General features: G+C 42.0%; 1 protein-coding gene across 4 annotated transcripts in view; it reads right to left on the bottom strand.

The window, feature by feature from the left end:
• Window positions 1-19513, bottom strand: part of Inpp4b (inositol polyphosphate-4-phosphatase type II B) — a 696298-nt gene that overhangs the window by 210105 nt on the left and 466680 nt on the right. For all 4 annotated transcript variants that reach the window (XM_050161508.1, XM_050161511.1, XM_050161509.1 and 1 more), the window contains exon 10: window positions 16334-16413. In XM_050161508.1, the coding sequence (XP_050017465.1) occupies window positions 16334-16413 (80 nt within the window). The remainder of the gene's footprint in view (window positions 1-16333; window positions 16414-19513) is intronic.

Genomic DNA, 19513 nt, shown 5'->3' with positions numbered 1-19513 from the left:
TACGAGATAGGTGAGCTAGACATCGGTTTCAGGTAGATTTATTTTTTATCAAAAAGAGTAAGTTACAGTTTTAATTAAATGGTTAATTAGATTATATTCTGCTCAATAGGAAATGGGAGACTTGGGAGAAGAGGGCATATGGTTTCTAGAGGATGGACCAGGAAACCTTAGTTGGGCAAAAGGCAGGGGCTGGGAAGGACAAGGATAGGCAGCAGCAGCAGTGACTGGGGTCACAGAGAGACTACTTGGAGTTTTTTAGAAAGATCTAAAACAGTCTGCTCACAGTGGAGACCCTGGAGGGAGGGGTCAATGCCATTTGTCAGATAGCCAGAAAGTAACCTTAAGACAGAATGAGCTAGGGAAGAGGGGTAGAAAAGGCCTAATAGTCCAGCGACTTATGAAGGCCACTGACATCAGGGAAGTCCTGCGGAACCGCGACTGTGTCAAGAGTTAGGAGTCCCACAAGGTGGAAGTGGCAGATGAAGTTCGCCATCCGCATGGGAGAGCCTTGGATGGGTGGAAGTTGAGAGCCTCGATTTCAGAAGAGTCGGGTATTATTCAAAGAAAGAGAAGCTAAAGGCAAAGCTGACTGGGGAGAACTGGCAAGCGTGCGAGAGTGGACCTCAGACATCAGAATTCAGTTGGTGAGCAGCAGCTAGCAAGGGCAGAGTTGAGCACAAAAGAGAAAGAATGATACAAGTCCATAAAGATGAAGCCAAGGGGCATCTGGAAATGCCACATAGTGAGTAAAAACTGTAGTGAAAACACAGACATTGAGTTTAGCCCAAGTGTGCTAGGGTAGGCAGTCTTCGTAATGGAAGGATAGAAAAAAGGCCTTGTTAAGGACCTGTTTTCTGCCTCTAACTTACTCTTCCATATTATCTGAACTCTTCAGTGCTAAATCATCTGGTAGATATTCTAGAAGACAAGTGTGGCTGCTTTCACAGCCAAGCTGGATTAAATGGAGCCATACAGATTTAGAGGAAGTAGGATGAATATATTGTTTTTATCTGCACCAAACAAGGGTATCAGCAAAAATAAGTAAACAGCAAAATTAAATAAACTGTCTTCTACCAGTTTTCTACAGAGTACTCTAGAAGGATGTCTACTCCTTCCACTGCTCCTCCCTCAAGCTGTCATTTCAGACCTCTGACCATAGCAAGATGCATCTATTAATCACTGAAAGCTCCTTGCACACCTCTAAGGACACATGTAAGAAAATTAATTTGGCTTTTATCTAGACTGAAGTTCAAACAGGAAGAAGAGATAGATGATCCAAAACCATAGTATTAAGAGGTTATTATGATCTTCTGAAAAGGTTAGGTAATAAAAGAAATGTGTTCCAAATAAAAAGATTCACTTGTTTTAACTAACACTGGGTTTAGCATATTTTCTGTTATTACCGGATAAGCTCTTAAGTCCTGTGAATAGCAGTGCTGACTACAAAGAGTGAAACCTATGGTCCATGCTCACTTTCAGTCTCCCCTGGTTCATCTTGTGGAAACTGAGTCATCACAAGTACTGATGGTTACCTAAGAATGCTAGGGTCAGAAGATTGTCTTGAATTTATGTTAAATGCATTAATGAAAGCCAAAATGAAACAGTATTATTTCGATTTTGCAGTGTTCATGGGAAACAGCAGTGGTTTGGTTCAGTTCATGGCAGCCTGCTCTTAAGCTCTGAGGAATTCTCCTTTTGTTATAGTAACTGGTCTTTCCTCAGAGCAAGTCACATCTGGGATGAATTCATCTCTCCACTTTATTTCCTTCCCTGGGTTTCTTCTCCCAGACTGCACTGTCTGTACAGCAGCAGGAGCTCCCGTGTGCGTCCCTCTGTGCTGGCTTATGGTGTTCTTTATGTGTAGAGAATGTTTCCTTATAAGCATCGTCATCTTCTTCCACTAGAGTACACGCATTATCTACAATGTTCTGGTTCATGGTGTGCTTCCAAATTACTGCTGCAGTGAATTCTTTGCTTCCCAAATGTGCCTGTGGAATCGTTCATTATCAAAAAGGATAGGCAAACTTTCTTCTAAAACTCCCTTCAGAGCTGTCAGATCCTTCATTTCCAGAATACTCCCAGCAAGAAGCGTCAGTGCAAAGCATCTTCATCTCTTGTGAGGGGAGGTCACAGACAGAATGCCAGGCTCAGTCTCTGAAATGATTAGGCCTCACTGTCAACTTGTCTGGATCTAGAAACTCCATGGAAATGCACGTTTGGGGTGTCTGTGAAAATGTTTCCTAAAAGATTTCACTCGATGGGAAAGACCACTGTGCTGGTGAAGGACATCATGCCATGGTCTGGAGTCAGGAACTGAGGTGAGTAGAGAAAGCAAGCTGCATCCCAGCATGCACAGGTCTGAGTTGAGTAGAGAAAGCTGCATCCCAGCATGCACCTGTCTGTGCTTCCTGACTATGGGTGTGATGTGAACAGCTGCACCACTTTCTTTTGCCATGTCTCCCCTAGGAAGATGGCCTGCTCTCAACTGTCAAGAATCAACTCTCCCTTAGGCTGCTTCTGTCAGGCATGTATCACAGCACCAAAACAGAAATCAAGACCTACTACACACGTTCATGTAGCCCTGAGCAAGCTGTGGGTCGCACAAACCATCATCACCAGTAAGGATTGTGTTCATTTCTATCCTGGCATTTCAATGCTGACGCTTGTTTTGACTCTGCCATCTTGAAAGCACGCTGGTCTCTGTAAGTGACCTCGTTCTCCACACCAGTGAATTGCGTTCTGGAGAACTGAGTATCACATCAGTTGCTTTCAGAGGTGGAGTAATGGTGATGTTTGGGTTGTTGCTAGTAATGAGGAAGCACATATGATACAAGAGCATTGTCTGAAGTTATTTAAAGAACTGTAGCAAAATCTAATAACATTCATTTCAATCTAGAGAAACAGCAAATAACAAACCCACATCAACTTGGGAGCTCGGACCACATCAATTCAGTCTCAGAGTTCTGGAAGCTGGGTGTTAGGGTTCTCTCATTTTGGCTTGCAGTAGCTGCCTTGGGATGTTCTTAGCACCTTTAATGTGAGTGAAAATGCCAAAAAGCCCTCTCCCCATGAATCCACAAAGCTGGAAACTTTTGCCCAAATCCCTATCTTCAAGTTTAGCATATGAATCGGAATAGGGACAGACAGTGAGCCCCTAGCAAACTTCAAACACTCAAACTTTTAAAATTACCAGAAAATAACTTAATTTTGGTCACTAAACATTATTTTTATATCATAAAAATCTCCTTAAAATCAGATTTTTAGAAATCTGGGAAGTTTTATCATACTGTGGCTTTAAGTGCTTGATCTGGCCCACCTTCTTTCAAATATAAATCTCTTGCACGTTGCAAAATCCTGCAACTAACAAGTTGTCTTCTTTCAAAAAGAATTGAGCCAGGAGGCTGGCCAAGGGGAAAACATTCTGTAGGCTTTTGGCTATGTTGTTTGTCCATGAGAACTATTGCTATTTCAGATGTAGCCAGTAATTTCTCTCTAAAAGAGAGGGAATGCCTGGACCCACTCAGTGGAATCTTATAGCAAAGTGAGCTCAGATAATTACATACACGTTGCTTCCTTAGAATGTGGTGTTTCTAAGCAATATCTGGTCATGATTCTGGAGCAAAGAAAAGAGCATGGGAGTGAGAAAGCAAGCGTGACAGTAGCCCCGTACCTGCACCTGGCTGCAGTGTGGCCGTCCACTACAGAGTCCCACCACCATAACTGCAGCTACTCTTACCACCATGCCTTCTCTGTGACTCCTGGGACACAACACACAGACTCCTTCAGGAGCTTCCTATGACCTGATGGTTCACCTAGAAAGAGCATCAACACCACCATCGCCAGTGTCGGGCTTAGATCTGCATCGTGGTTTTTCTCAATGTTAATTCTGCTCAAATAGTCTTTCCAATGAAACTTACACTGAAGTCTCAGGACTCAAGTGACAAAATGTGAGGACAGAGTAGGACAAAAGCAAGAAGGCATTCATCAGTCTAGGGTCATTTAAATCCCATTTTAAAAAGACAGGAAATAAATGTGGTCTCAGTTTTATGGGATACTCAGATTGATGATCGTGACAGCAATAGTGGCCAGTGTTCATTACAGACTATGTAACAGGCACTATTTCAACTGCATTGCATGTATTATTAAAAAATTGTAAAATACATGCTATTCTTCACCCCGTTATAGGTGATATTTGTGAGACCTCCTGAGAACCCAAACTAGTCCCTCTGTTTCTCTCTTCTTGTGACTTGTTTACAGAATCAGTGTGCAGCCCTGCAGTTTGTCCCAGATCCTCATGACTTCTGTGGATGTGGCGAATGAACACAGATGACTCAGAGAGTAAAGAGAAAACTCTCCCAGAGTGACCATTCATGTGTTACTATAAAACATCGCTCTGCGCTCTGCTTCCAGGCTCTCTTACAGCTTCAATGAGTGACCCAGATCCTCTGCTTAAAACCAATTGCACATAATGTATCTTGGAAGTTCCCATCTTCCTTCCCGTCTCTCCTCCCTGTGGGAAGGCACAGGGCAGGAAGTGGGCAAGGCTCCCTTTGAAGACTGATCTGAAAGGTGCAAAAATGGGAAAACTCTACAGGGATGACACATTCCCGTCTCTAGTCACCCTGATCATGAAATTCAAAGGAAACTTATTCTGTACCAATTCATATTCATGACTGGGCATTTTTAAATTCAACGAATTCAAAGACACGACAAGGACAGTCTTTCGGGGGGATATTATGATCCCATAATAAATATTACAAAAGCAGTTATATGCATTTCCACTGCTTTCCTCTTCCTACGGCCTTCATGCAGCTTACATTTCCTCCCTGTCTATTCTTTAAGCAATCTTGTCATGAAAAAAATAGTATCAGTTGAGAACTATTTGCTTCATGATGCGGTGGAGGTGTTGGGGACTGAGAGATGACATGAGAGAAGAGGAGGGAGAAACATCCTTGTGATCAAATGATGACATCATTCATTTTACCTGGCCCGGACTTTATGATTTAGCTCCTCTTATTGGTGTTATTGTTGCTCAGCAGGTTGGGAAATTTAAGCAAAGTAATTAGTTCCTGGTGACAACGACGCCTTTCATTATAATCGCAGCTAATCCCTTCGTGCTCTTAAAGGCCAATGCCCTTGTGCCCTGCAGAAATCCATCCATCCGTACTGGAACCAGTGCCAAATCTCAATAGCCAAGACATTTAGTGTCCATGGGCAATTTGCCCAAGAAGCAAACACAAGAGCCCTTGGAGACCATCTCTCCTATTTACCATGTAAGCCCCTGAGAAAACTTAAATTTGATTTTAGATAAGAAAACAGTATTTTTTTTCCCATGCAAACCTAATAAGTTCCGAGTACTTTGATCAGGGAACCCAGGGGCTCACTCACCTAATTGTCTGCTGGGCTGAAAGCAAACATCTCCCACTGTAACACAGCACTGCGGAAAACAAGCCTGCTACACTGGCTTTAACTGTGTTTATTTACGCGTGTATTTATTTTGTGGTACTGAGGATGGACCACAAGGCCTTGGGCACACTAAACGAACATGTTCAGCCTACGTGAGAGAGCAAATGCAACGGCTCAGAAAGGTTAGTTTGCTAGGCCTGCTTCCCGCTTCCAGCATGTGGGTACATGGACTGAAACTGAGGTTGTCAGGGTTAGCAGCGAGCACCTTCTCCCAGTGAAGCCACTCACTAGCCTCTGAGCTATGGTTCCTCTAGGGGATAGCAACGCTACATTCCAAAGAAGCAGGAAAGTGAGTCAACACGGGGTCCTGAACTTCAAGAACTTGTCTGGGGAAACAAGCTGTACAGAGAAAAGAAAGTTTTCTTTGTGTTCCCAGGGACCAGTTTCAATCTCTCTCACATGTGACTATGAAATAGGACCGGTAATTTATCAGCAGAAAATCCAAAGATAGCCTTACTGGGTGTCGATTGCATTTGGGTCTGGGTTACTCAGTCTAGGGGTTGTAACCCACTCTGCAATCCAGTTACTCCAGGGTCTCGGAGGGGTGCTACCTGGAAGGGAATGAGCTAAGACAGAAGAAGGAGGCCAAGCAGTTTTGTCAAAGCCTCCGTTTATTAGGGACGGGTTACAGTTTATATATGGTAAGGAATGGGGGGCAGGGCAAGGGATCTTGCCGGCCGCGTGGTTCCGGGTCACGTAGCTAGGTTACATTCGGACAGGCCAGGAAGTCACAAGTTGCCACACCTGGTTCCCTGGATAGCTGGAATGAGAGGCGGGTTCCGCTAAGATTAGCAGTTAATTGGATGAGGGGCAGGTTTTCTCAATAGAACACAATTATGGGTGTGAGGTTCTCTGCAGACTCCCTAGGGTGATTCCTGTAATGATTCTTAGGGGGGAAATGGCTCCTGACAACTGGGCATCCAGTTATGAGCTGGTGATATTCTTTGGCCACTGAGACTGTGGACTAGGAATGGTGACCTCAAAGGAAAGACAAGAAGAAAGTCACTGGTCAAAGGAAACTGAGGAGTCAGTGGGAAACCATGGGCATGGCTGGTGACTTGACCTTACTGAGACAATGCCTGGATTGTTCCAGGTTTCTAGGGGATAAGAGGATTTGGGGTAAAGGCCATGACATGAAGACCAGAGTAGTGAGGCAGCTAGGCCACATTCTAGCATCACAGGTACGACTGTGAGCTCATCTAAGCTGAACACAGGGAACAGGGGACAAACGGAGAGCACAGAAGTATAGACCTCTGATCCCGTGCTAGCAAAGTGCTTGGTGACCACACCATGCACATAAGAAGGAAGAGTAATGGCCAAAGTGGCCTATGTAGCCAACGTGAAGCTGAAATGCAGGCATCCCTAAAAGATGGAGAAGCTGCTATGCCTGCCTAAAGCTTCTGAATTCATGTGTGCCTAGTTATGCACACTGTGCATAGGAGGCCCTGGAATCCCACACAGGATGGAAGGTCTTAAGGAGAAAAATACATAATCAGATAGGAATTTCAAGAAGAAAGAGTTAAAAATGATGCTGAGATTCGTACTTTGGGTTACATTTAAAAATATCTTCAAATTTTTCATTTTATCAAGAAAGGAAAAGCTCTATCAGGAATAACTCTCAAAAGGAGAGTATAGTTCACTTTGTCGTAGTTAAAACCACAAGCAAATACGTGTGTTCTGTGCAGCCAAGCTTAGAAGAGTTGGCCATGACCTTGACAGAGAACTGCAGGGAGCTAAGGGATGCTGAGAGCAGGAGGAACAGTCTTCCCAGGGAAGAGCCCACCGGTAGGTGAGAAGAGCCCACCAGAAGGTTCTCCAATATCCAGGGGTCAGCCCTAAAAACATGCATGCAAGAAACATTATTCAGAATGAGCAGGTTCTAATTACGTATTTAGGAATGCTCATACACACATAGTAACAATGAAATAGAAAGAGGTGACGAATTTGAAAGAAAGCAAAGGGCATGGAACATGGCAGGGCTTGGAGGAATAAAAGGGAAAAGGCTAAATATGTGATTTTATTATAATCTCAAAAATCAAACACTATAAAAGAAAGAGAGAGTGGACAATTTGAAAGACACTCCTCCCATATTTTGTTTGACTTAAAGAAGTAGAGATCTACATAGCTCAGTAGTGAGAGAATAAGTATTATGGGCTCCTTGAAGCCTGCATGGGAAAATGGGGGAAGAAAGGTTTGGCCGATGAGTTGAAGGTGAATGTCCATTTGATAATGTCCCACACACCAACCTACTCAAGCCTACGGCAAAGAATATGCTTACGGTAGAAGAAAATTCATAATTAAAAATAGACACTGCTTCTTTATTTTTCTGAAAAATCCTTTTTTTTGTTACTATTGTTATAAAGCAGAATTTTCTGAACTACATGAGCATATTTTTAAGCCATGGGTCTCACAAGCTGTTAGTAAATGTTCTGTGAAGAAACTGGCTCATAGTCAACCCAAATAAAGTTGTTGTGACGTGTGCCCTTTGAGTCTCCCAGGAGGCCTTGGAGGGCTGGTGAAGACTGAGAAGTCCTATAGAAAGAAATCCTGCTTTTCTTCCTTTTTCATGTAGGAGCTTCAAACATATTGCACCACTGACTTCCTTTTCTTAAAGAAACAATAACAATGTGATGCTAGTGATCCAAAAATCGCTGTTTGCACAGAGATGACTTAATTGCAACAGGGGAGCAGAAACATGGTGACAATGGTGGACACTACTCTGGTCAGTATGAGATTTCTAGTACAAGATGTGCAAGTCGCGTGTAGTTCCTTTCAGGCCTAAGCATCCTGCAAATTATCTTCACAAGTAACTCAGCTCTCTCTCAGACTATGTAAGCAGGTGTCTTTGTGTACAGAGAGAAACTTGGTGCAATTCACATTTTAAAAGAGGAAAGACTTCAGGCCTTTCTGTAGAAACTGGGGAGCTGCTGAAGTCTACTCTAGGCATGGGCTGTCCCGTCACTGCCTGAGAACTCTAAACCAATTTGCAGTACGGTGACTCCCACATCTTTCGAACAATGCAAACGAAGGAAGTGCTAATTGGTTTCCATGGCCTTACGTCCAGTGATGCAAATGAATTATGGACATAAAGAAAGGTGCAGCATGTATAACCGCAGAGACAACTAAGATGTCATGAAAGCCTAGCTGAATGCAAGGGAAATATCAGATTGATATAATATGATAAGATTATGATTAGTTAAACAGTGGATGGCTGAGGAGAACCTGCAACACAACTAGCTCAGCTGCACTGTGTCCAGACGCCTGACCGAGTCCTATAAAGAAAACAGAAAACTCCCTACATACATCAATAGAGGAAAATACTAAAAATAATTATTAGTATTCCCTGTCGGGGGCATCATTATAAAGACTTCACATTAGGATTCACACGATCCTTACAACAGGCCCTGGAAGGGAGGCAGTGCTGGTATCCACATCTCACGGATATGAAACTGAGCTTAGGACTGGTGATGTATAGCCCATTTGGTAGCCTGGGTATGATGGTGTAGGTTATAGTCCTAGAACTGAGCAGATAGCGGACGGTCAGCCAGCAGTTCAAGGTCATCCAGTCTCAGAGCACTCAACGTTTTCTATGGCTGGAGAGGAGCCAGAATTTAGGTTCTGGGGTATTTTTAAATTAAATATTTTTTATAAATAAATATAATACAAATATAAATAAAAATGATTTCTTTATTGTAGTGAATTAATACTTATATGATTTGGATTTTCCACTCATTTTTAGTGGTTGGAAGGAATTTCAAGAGTTACTACAAGATGGCTCGTGTTAGCAACCTTTAGCACGGGTCTCACAAGAACTCATTTTTGAAGCAAATCCCTTGCTCCTCTCTTTGATATCTCCCTTCATTCTTAGGGTACAAGCAAGAGAAAAAGTCACCTGAATGTATTCTGTACATAGTATTCAGTATATCGATTTTTAAAAAAACAGTATCAATATGGTGGTACATGGGAAGGGTTAGAAGGAGGCACTCCAAGGGGAAATGATGTAAGTATAATTAAACTTCAACCAACGGAAAGCTATTTTCAAGCATTTAAAAATTAACAAATGATAAAATACAATAAAAAAATTCTGACACAAGTTATAGACACATGACAGTTACACATTTACAAATTCTGTTTTGATTTCAGTGTTACAGGCCTAACGTTGGTAGTAAAAAGTTGTATTTATTTCTTCCAGGAGGCTTCATTCAAACAAACTGTGGCATGTGTCCTCTGATGAGCTCTTCCCTCAGATATACACTAGATAGGATGTCAAAGGGATAAAAGCCAGAATTCAGGCTTCAGGTAAGAATTCATTTCTTGGTCATTGAAATTTTGCATTTATATAAAGAATAAGTCCACACCTCTATCTGCCATCGGCAGATGAGAGAACTGTGGAGGTTATAATTCCAAGCATTAGATAAGGAAACTAAACAAAATATTAAGGCATACTGAAGAAATTGACTTTAAAGAAAGAAGCAATGGGAAAGTATTTATAATGCTTTTCGCTAGCACAAGTCAGGGCCTGGGACCTTGGGACCTTACTGCATTTATTAATTTACCCAGAATCACACACCACAGGGAAAAAAAAATCTTTACAGCTTTCATTAACAGATGGGGGGGGGGAGGGGGAGAAGGAGAGAAAGCAGCCTAACCCAGGAGACTTGAGTGGCCACAGGAAAAGGACTTGACCCCAAATCCTCCTGCTCCCTCACTGTTCCCTGATAAGGAGTAAAGGAAGACTTCCTGTTGGGTAGAAGAGATGCTCTCGAAAGTATCATAGAGCAGGGAAACTTCCACTCAGCCCTGGAAAGATGAGCAGAAAGCTGGGCTAAAGTACAAATACTCTCCTGTGTGAAAATGGAGAGAACCCCAAATGCTAGTGCCCTGTCACAAACGGGGTCCAAGAAGAACATCAAGTGCCAGTTTGAAGATCCCGTCCCATCCTCACAATAACCGAGCGCTACCTGACACATTACAAAGACAAAGAGAATGCACTGCCCTGGAAAGCCCTGAGTGGACAAGATCCAGTCTCCCTCCTGCAGCAGCTGTGGAAACTTGGGAAATCTAGCTGCTGCTCATATATTTGCTCATCTATAAAATAGAAAAATATCATTATCCAGTCATTTAGAAAATGGAATAGCACCACCCATGAAGATGCCTCCTCTGTGGAGATCTGTGAAGGTACCAGAGCTGCAGGAACCTGGTGTAAAGTTCCCTGCAAACAGGTCAGAGGTCAGCAGAGGACTGGGAAGGGGAGGCTCTGGGAGAGCACCATGCAGTCAGTGCTTTAGGAGACAGGTCTTGCAAGCACAGGCTCTGCTTCACCCTGCTGCAGGGTTGCGGCTGACTCATGCACGCTCCAGCACACCGGCTTCCTGACATAAGCACTCAGCATCCTGATGCGCTTTTGGGGACTAGTACTGTGTGTGATTTTTACTTTTGTAGCCAAAGGAGCAATGAAGTACATGCCGTTCCTGCTGTCTATATCTCTGCAGATGTACCCCATAATATTCAGAATTATTCTTCTTTAAAGGTAGCCAGAGATGCGCTACTCTCCCCGAAAGCAGACCTGGTGGGTGAAAGTTCATTTATATTAACATATTTTTTTTAACATTTTAGACATGAGTAACATTGAGTTTTGTGGAACCAGCGGGTAGTTCTGTCATAATCATAATTTATGCTCAGTCAAGAAAGCTGATTAAAAGGCTAATAAAAGAAGACAGAGAACCTAGGAAGATAGGTTCTCCCCATCTTTCTCAGGGGATAAAGCTCTCTCTATACAAGTATGAGGACCGGAGTTCAGATCCTCAAAACACACATGATAGTCAGACAAGTGTGGCAGGACATGTTAGGATATCCAGAGTCTGGGATAGAGTAAAGGGTGAGGGTAATGTGGTCTACCCTGAAATAAATGTAAATCTTAACCCCAGATCTAGCTTCTCGTGAAAATCACAATCCGTTCCTCACTACTGCCCTGGAAGTTACTTCTCTTGCTCCTGGATGAGAAGCATGGTAAGGGAGGAAGGTTTATTTTGGTTTACAGTTGAGGGGCTCTGTCCATCACAGCAGAGAAGGCCTGGCAGCAGGAGACCAAGCCCATTGTTACCCAGCGTCAGTGAGGAAGCAGAGAGTGGATAGGAAATGAGTGTGTCTGTGGAGATTCAAGACCCTCCCCGAGTGGCCATATCCTCCAGCAGGGCTCCACTTCCTAAAGACAACACAGCAGCCCAAAACAGCGCCATCAGCTGGGAACCACCCGTGGAAACACACGAGTCTATGGGTGCATTCCACAGTGCCCCAGCAACACACAGTCGGTCTTATGCTTAGACTATCATAGTCACCGATTTACATAGAATCCACCTAGATGTAAATCCTTGGTACTAGTCTTTTTAAAAAAAAAAAAAAAGCCATGAAGCAATTAAAAATATAGACGAAGAAGCCACCATAGCAAACAAAATTTCTACCCAATATCCATTTGCAGAAGCTCTGCTCTGCTTCGGGCATACAAAATTGAACTTCATGGTAGAATATCAAAAAAAAATTAAGGCCCCAAATTGCGGAGTAGATGGCAGAGAAAAAAAGTGAGGATTTTACGAAGGCTGTAAGCTTCCTGCAAGGTAGTAGGCTAGAAACCAAACAAACTAAAAGACGAACTGAGCTCCATTCTTCTGTATATAGCCAGCAGCCGTGGGAGCTCAACCAATCCAATATAAAATAGAAATGCATTGCATGAAGTAAAGAAGCTAGTGCATAGAAAGCATCGAATGCAGAGCTTGCATGGCGTGTCTGCTTAATGTATTATTTATTAAGCATGCTCTCAATATCAACTGCAAACTAGTAATGGCTCTTCCTTTCTGAAGAGTCTGTCACTGTTGTTAGTGCGTACAAAACCTCAGCGTTGCTAACTGCGTACAGGCTGAACGGCAGTGCACGGTGAGGAAAGTCAACAACCAAGCCCAGGAACGTCGGAAACTCCCTTCTGCCCTTCTCCCTCTGAAAAATCTCACCTTTTTAATTGCTTCACATGGTTGCTACTTTGCCCCAGTAAAACGGTGAGATTGTTTTCCTAGCCCTGCTCAGTAATAGATCTTTCTATTTCCCACCCTGTTATTACTAAATGACACGACACACTACAGTTCTCCTAAGTCCTACTTAGATGGCCTCAAAGGTTTGGGACAGGCTAGAAGAGCATATGAATTCCAGGTACGTGGGTAGCAAACCGTGCTCAGTTGCTATGGGTGTCCCCGTTTCTGAGGCTGGTTGGAACAAGTGTCATTATTTCCCTCAATCTTGTGAGCCTGGTTTCCACTTTCTGCCACCATGGCTAACATATCTGAGTTCTCCACAGCATCTAATATTCATTTACTTATTACCTATTGTAAAACTAAAATTCTATGAGGAGGAAATCAAAAAAACACGAACCAGTGAAGAAATGGCACTGTCTCCAAGTCCTTGCTACAGCTCAGTCGCAAAGTATACACGGCATGTGACATTTCATACTGGGTCCAGATGTCTCTTGCTGACAAGAGCGCATCCGTGAAATCAACGACTCTCCAGTCAGAAGAGAGCAAGTTCAGATCAACTCTTTCTTGTTTAAGAACATTATAACCTAGGAAAAGATGCTAAATTGTTTGCCACTTCTGATGGATTTATGGGATGGATTAGACACGTCATTGGTTAGTTTGATAAGGATCAGAAGCGCTACCTCCAATCCACTCTCAGCACAGAGCACACAACTGTATTTTTGGTAGTGTATTTTCTGATAACTTTAGTTACGAATGTAAGATTATTCAATATCTGTCACAATTAAAGTTATAATCTGCTGTAAAAGAAATCTGCATCAATTGTATGATGTACAGAAGTCAGGAAGGCAGAGCAGCAATCTGGGCAACAGCACCAGCAAACACAATTAACATATAGAAGAAGTGGGGAGATGGGAAAGCATATAAACCCCAAAACAACCAATTCACTTTTTAAAAAGGTATGGAAGTCCATACAAAATAAGGACAATCAGTCCATGTGGGAAGCTGGCACACTCAGAACTGGTGACCTGTGCTATGTATATTAAGAAGATATATGGGTAGGAACCAGATTATATATTGGAGGCCTTACCCCAAATATATGTAAACAAATGTTACTCTACAACTATAAAAGAGACACACATGAAATTTGAGTCTAAATCTACAAATTGTATTTATGTTTCTTTCTCCTTTAAGTTTTCTATAAGGAAAAAATATCCAGTGCACTTGGTGTCCAGTACAAAGTCCCTGTGGGAGGCATCACCCTGAACATGGGCTCCCTGCTCTGGGTAGCTAGACACAATATTAGCATTTGAATTACCTGTTAGCTCCCCAAGGGCCAGAATACACAGTGCAAACCTTCAGGTTTGAGCAAAATGAAACAAACAAGGCCATAAAAAACATCACTGAGGCAGAGACAGGCTGATCTCTGTAAGTTCTAGGTCAACCTGGTATATAGAGCCAGGGCTGTAACACAGAGAAACCCTATCTCGGAAATAAATAAATCAAACAATAAAATCAGTGCCTGGAAGGATGTCTGCAAACCTGCCCTTGTTTCTGTGGATGTTTTGTTCTTTGTTTAAAAGCAAAGCTGGAACACAGGAAGAATAGCAGTCATAAATAATCAAATGAATATAAAAGGCAAAACAAAACAACAAAACAAAAATGCTCCTTAACCCTGACCTACTGTTATTCCAACTCAGGATCCCAGGGACAGTCCATCAAAAGAAGATAAATTGCATCAAAAAACAAACAAAACCAATTACAGGTCATGTGCTGGAAATGCAAGGCTAAGGTAAACTATAATCTGCCTGATCACAGTGAAGGGATATAATGATTATAGAAAAAAATAGGATGAAAAATATCAAAATACTCAAAATTAGTATCTTTCCAGAAAATAATTATTTTTGTTACAGCTAATATTTTTCATACAATCAAAATCAAATGCCTATGAACTAGAGACATTTAGATCAAAATAGGAAACTTATTTCTCTTTCAGATAATTCTAAAGATTTTATACCACTTTTTCATCTCCTTAGTGTAAGTCCCAAGTCCCCATCTCTGGCCTCATCTTTGGAGACCCTGTCCCTGTGCCCGCCAAGCCTTGACCCCTCCCCAGAGGAGGGTCAAGACACTTAGTATTTTCAATTTGATCCTTCTAGTACACTTTTAAAGGTAGCCTCTGAGTTCACTAATTTTTATCTCACTGAAGAGTTCTTAATCCAATCCTTTAAGAGAGAAAGCAGGAGGATCTAGGCAAATCTGAGGTCCAGCCTGGTCTACATAGCAACCTCTAGGGACAGCCAAGGCTACATGGTTAGAGCCTGTCTTCAAAAATGCAAACTCTTTCATCTCAGCCCCTAAGGGCTGCACTATTGTACTGCATGTTGCAGGTGTGAATGCAAGGGAGTCAAGAAGATGGGGAACAAAGTGCCCTCAGTTGCACTAGAAAGCTCGGGGCAAGAGAGGCATGGAGATACATGACTGCAACCCTACACTTGAAAAGCTAAGGTGGGAAAATAGAGAGTTTAAGGCCAGAGCAGGCAAGACCCTACCTTACAAAAGAGAAATAAATAGGCATGCATGCAAACTGTTAATTTTAAGTGAGCTCTGTGTTTGATATATTCTGCCACCAGTCTCGGGTCTTGGAGCTTAGCTTCAGCTCCTAACCCCATGCTAGGTTACTGTGTTGGAGAGTACCAGTAGCATTGACAGCTAGTCTTTGTAGCTGGCCCGTCCATAATCCAAACCAAAAACAACAGCAAAATTTATTGAGGAAAACATTATCATCCTAGAAAAAAATTTATGTCTTCCCAGATAAAAAATATTACCATACCATGTTTACAGACACTCTCTGAGAGAAGCTAAAGAAATTAGGGCAGCCTTTTCAGAACTCGCATTCTGCTGCCTGGAGAGTATTTATTATATAATGTTATAATACAAATATTATACTTTTAAATCAAAATGCAGAGACATGATGATCAGAAAAATTAAGTAAAAAAACACATAAATTCAGATTCCACCAAGAGAGACAGAATACTTAAGGATATACATTGTATAAAAACTACTTAAATTTAATGAAATAAATTGTGGCTTTACGTGGTTCTTTGGAAAGAAAAAAATACAACAAATTTAGTATATTAGACCCTGAAAATAACCTCCATGTTTTATCAAAGCAAGAACTTTGTGAGATTGACAAATAATTATTTCTACATTTTTGTATTCATTTTATATTGCATAAATGCAGAGTGGTGTTCTTTACCCATAGTCATTAAATTTGTTATACATTAGAAATAAGAGATTGGTTTCAAATTTATTGAAAGTTTTAGAAAGAAATCGTCATTCTGAACTCCTCTTAGTATGAATATACTCTGCAACTTCGTAAAGGCCGCTCATCTCTGATGTCAAAATAAATTAAGGTCAGAATTAGCCAAGATCTACTGACCCGCTTAAATTTATCATTAATAAATAGGATTAATAGAGTAGTGACACCATTGAAAAAGCCAGCTCACCTTTCCTATCATAAAGCTACCACGCTGCACCAGACGTATTTCAAGCATAAAAACGGACTCATTGATATAGTGATGGTTTTATTAGAGAAAGTTATTTGATAGAGTGAGCATAGTTTGTATTTGCTTCATTTCAAAGACTGCTATCACCTACTGCTGACGGAAATGTTTTCCTAACACATACTAATAATTCTGCACCCGGATGGGATCCTGAACATGAACCTGAACTGCTGTCCTGCTCTCTATCTTGGAGCCGGTCGGTCGCCTGTGCAAAAGGTGACTCCTCCAGGACAGCCACACCCTGGCTGTCAACCTCATCAGTCTGCAGACAAAGCCACTCACCTCAGGCTCAGCGACAGCAGCTGCTCCTTGGACCTCAGCAGTTCCCCAACTTGAAAACTGGCACAGCCCAGGAAACTCCTCTGAAAATAAGGAAGAACGTTTGCCATCAACTCCTGGGACTCTTTCTATGTTTTCGTTCACACACCAATTACACAGAATTAGTTTTGAAAAGAACAAAATACTGAATCAATTAGCCCCCAAACAGTTCACAGACAGAAATACAGTGCTGAAATACCAACTTGGTTAAAGACATATCTTGACAGCCTGGGAAGCGAGAAGAAGTAAAACACAGCAGCCTGGTCTTCCCCACTGATGATAATTTCCTCCCCACAAGAAAACCAGTGTCAATGATCATGCTAAACTTTCCAAATTCACCAAGATCTCCACTTACTAGAGTTCCTCAAATCACTGGCAACAACAACTCTGTGTTCAAGATATGAGAAAATCTGCCTCTTGAAGCTATTTTTACATGGGCTCGGCGTGAGTTATAAATAGAAAGACAATATTTCTCCCCATCACAGAAGCATTTAGAAGCATTTGCTTCCTTTTGGGTTTTTTTTTTTTTTCTAGCCTGGGACAATTTCATCCCAAACACACAAATAAATAGTTCTTCTGCTTGATTTTCTAAGATTAGTTTTTAAACATATCACAACCGGGTGTCATGTTTACCAGTAAATATCAGCTATCTACCGCTTTCAACTCAACGTAAAGAATACACGGGTAAATGGTTGTTTCTCTTCTCTGTCTCAGGGCTGCAGTCTTTTGTCTGTTCCTGGTTATTTCTGATTGGGAAGTGACAGCATTATGGCATGAATACCATAAAGAGTATTCCTCGCCTTCCTCGATGACTAAACACAAAAGTGTCAAGTCCATATGGTCCCCTGTGCCATTGCTGATGGGCAGCGCGTGATGCCCTGTCAGAGGTCAAAAGCACCCTCCCAAACTTCCTCTCGGCACAGCTCTGCTGCCAGACCATGCATGAACAAGAGGCTGGAGTGAAGAGCCTGAGACAGTGAAATGCTTTCAGAAGAAAAATAGAGCATCATCCCACACACCAGAAGAGGCAGCATGTATACTAAGTTGTTGTTGAAAGAAAAACAGTCTGGTAAGAATTGTGTGTGTGTGTGTGTGTGTGTTGCCTGTGTATATGTGTCAGTGCATTCGGGTGAGCAAGGAAGCCAGTACGAGGAATCACTGTGAGCTGCCCTGTGAGTTCTGGGAACCAAAATCGGGTCCTTTGCAAGAGTAGCCAGGGTTCTTCCCTGATGAATGATCTCTCTAGCCACAGGTCAAAATTTTTAACCTCTTTTCAAAACTCTACCACAGAGGGGTAGAGTTCAGAAGGGTTTAAAGACACACATCTGGAAACACAACTTGGTTTTGAAATTGTACACAACTCTATTAGTATTAGTTCCAAGTAGGTAACTTGAAGATCAGAATGCTATTATATGCACCCAGTCACCAAGGACTGGAAATTCTGAACTCGTATTGCTAGATGGAAAAATACTGAGTCAAACCAGAGGACCTAAGGAGCAGTGGTGTCAGCATGGATGGAAGCTGAAGACCAGCATCAGGAGCCTTATGAACAGAATACAAGAGCAAAAGGCAGAGGACACAGGAGCCCACAGAGGCATTTAAACTCCCTCCTCGGAGACCACACACGACAGAAGGCACTCTCTCCCAACCTCACTGTGGGTCACTACTCAGTGCTTTGTTTCTCCATTTACATTGAACACCACATGGTATATTCAAATGACTATCTTAAACCCCTGCAAATAACTGAGATTTCAAGTTCTACAAAGATGATGATTTTCTGTTGTACTCTTCTGAATACACACTAGACGTGGGAACAAAAGGCTAACTGGCCACAGATGAACGGATGAGGGACTGACCCCAGTTTCCAAGTAAATGACTCATTTATTTATTTTTAAGACAAAATCTCACCCAATAGCCTAGAAATTACTACATAGCTCGGGGTACCCGTGAATATACAATTATCCTCCTGTCTCAGCCTCCTGAGAGTTGGAATTACAGGCATGTACCAGCACATGCAGCTCAACCACGTTTTTTGATACATGTGAGAGACACACAAATTTCGTGATTATTTATAAATCATTGTACCTCACAAAAATGAGAATAAATGAGAACCGTAGTATACAGATAATACAGCAAAACAGCATTACAGCAATTAGCAATTTGAATCTTTGTAAATATTTAATTTGCTTTTTTAAAAAAAAAAATCCTGGAAATGTCTGTTTTGGGAACTAGGTATATGTATGTGAATGCAGGCTTCCCTAGAATGCTGGATTCCCCTGGAGTTACAAACAGTCGTGAGCTACCATGCGGATTCTGGAAATAAAACCGTAGTCTTCTGAAAGAGGAGTAGGTGCTCTTAACCAGTAAGCCATCTCTCTAGACTACACTCCAAACTTAAAAACATATCTATTTCACCTTCTCTTTCACTGGTAATTAGAGGTTTTAACTTAAATTCCCACATCCCATTCTATTCATTATTCATTCCCCAACAAAAAAACAGATCATGAATTTCACAAAACACTTGACTTTCTAAGCTTGTTTAATGCACCCTTTAAAACTGTGTAGGTCTGGAGGAATGCAGAAAAAGGAACACACACCATAATAACATGGTGGTCTTTTTAGCCACAAAGTAGCAATTGCCCCAGACTTGAATTTTGCAACTAGAGACAGGTGGAACGGCTAATTTTAGGGATGAGCTATGGACACACCATAAGGCACAGCTGCAAGCAAGACTAGTGACCACAACAAAGGACTGTCTCTGTCTGCTGGACCAGAAGCAGACCTGTAGCTGGTCAGTCTCAGAGACAGCCCCAAGGTTGTTAATAGGGGTCCTGTGTCATGCATTATTCTGAGCCAGTGTGCCAGGGACAACGACCTTGAGGCAAGCATTCCCGTCATAATTGCCCGCCCCACGGAGAAGCTTGAGAGTTAAGAGAGGCATGAACAAGAGACAACTGATAGAGTCGGGAGGGCATCTGGTAAATACTGAGATTCTCCGCGTTTATTTCTCATTGGCATTGTATACCCAATCCAAAGAGGAGGGGGAAGACAAAAGGCTTCTTTTACCAAGATACAAAGAACAGAGTAGTTACCTTCTTAAGACCCAAAGCATCAAGTAACCACACCCTAGGTCAAAACATCCAC

The sequence above is a fragment of the Alexandromys fortis genome, unplaced genomic scaffold, assembly GCF_014885135.2.
Source record: "Alexandromys fortis isolate MF-2015 unplaced genomic scaffold, M_Fortis_MF-2015_v1.1 scaffold_127, whole genome shotgun sequence".
Taxonomy (NCBI): domain Eukaryota; kingdom Metazoa; phylum Chordata; class Mammalia; order Rodentia; family Cricetidae; genus Alexandromys; species Alexandromys fortis.
The sequence above is the reverse complement of the archived record's forward strand: the minus strand, read 5'-3'. Positions and strand labels throughout refer to the sequence as shown.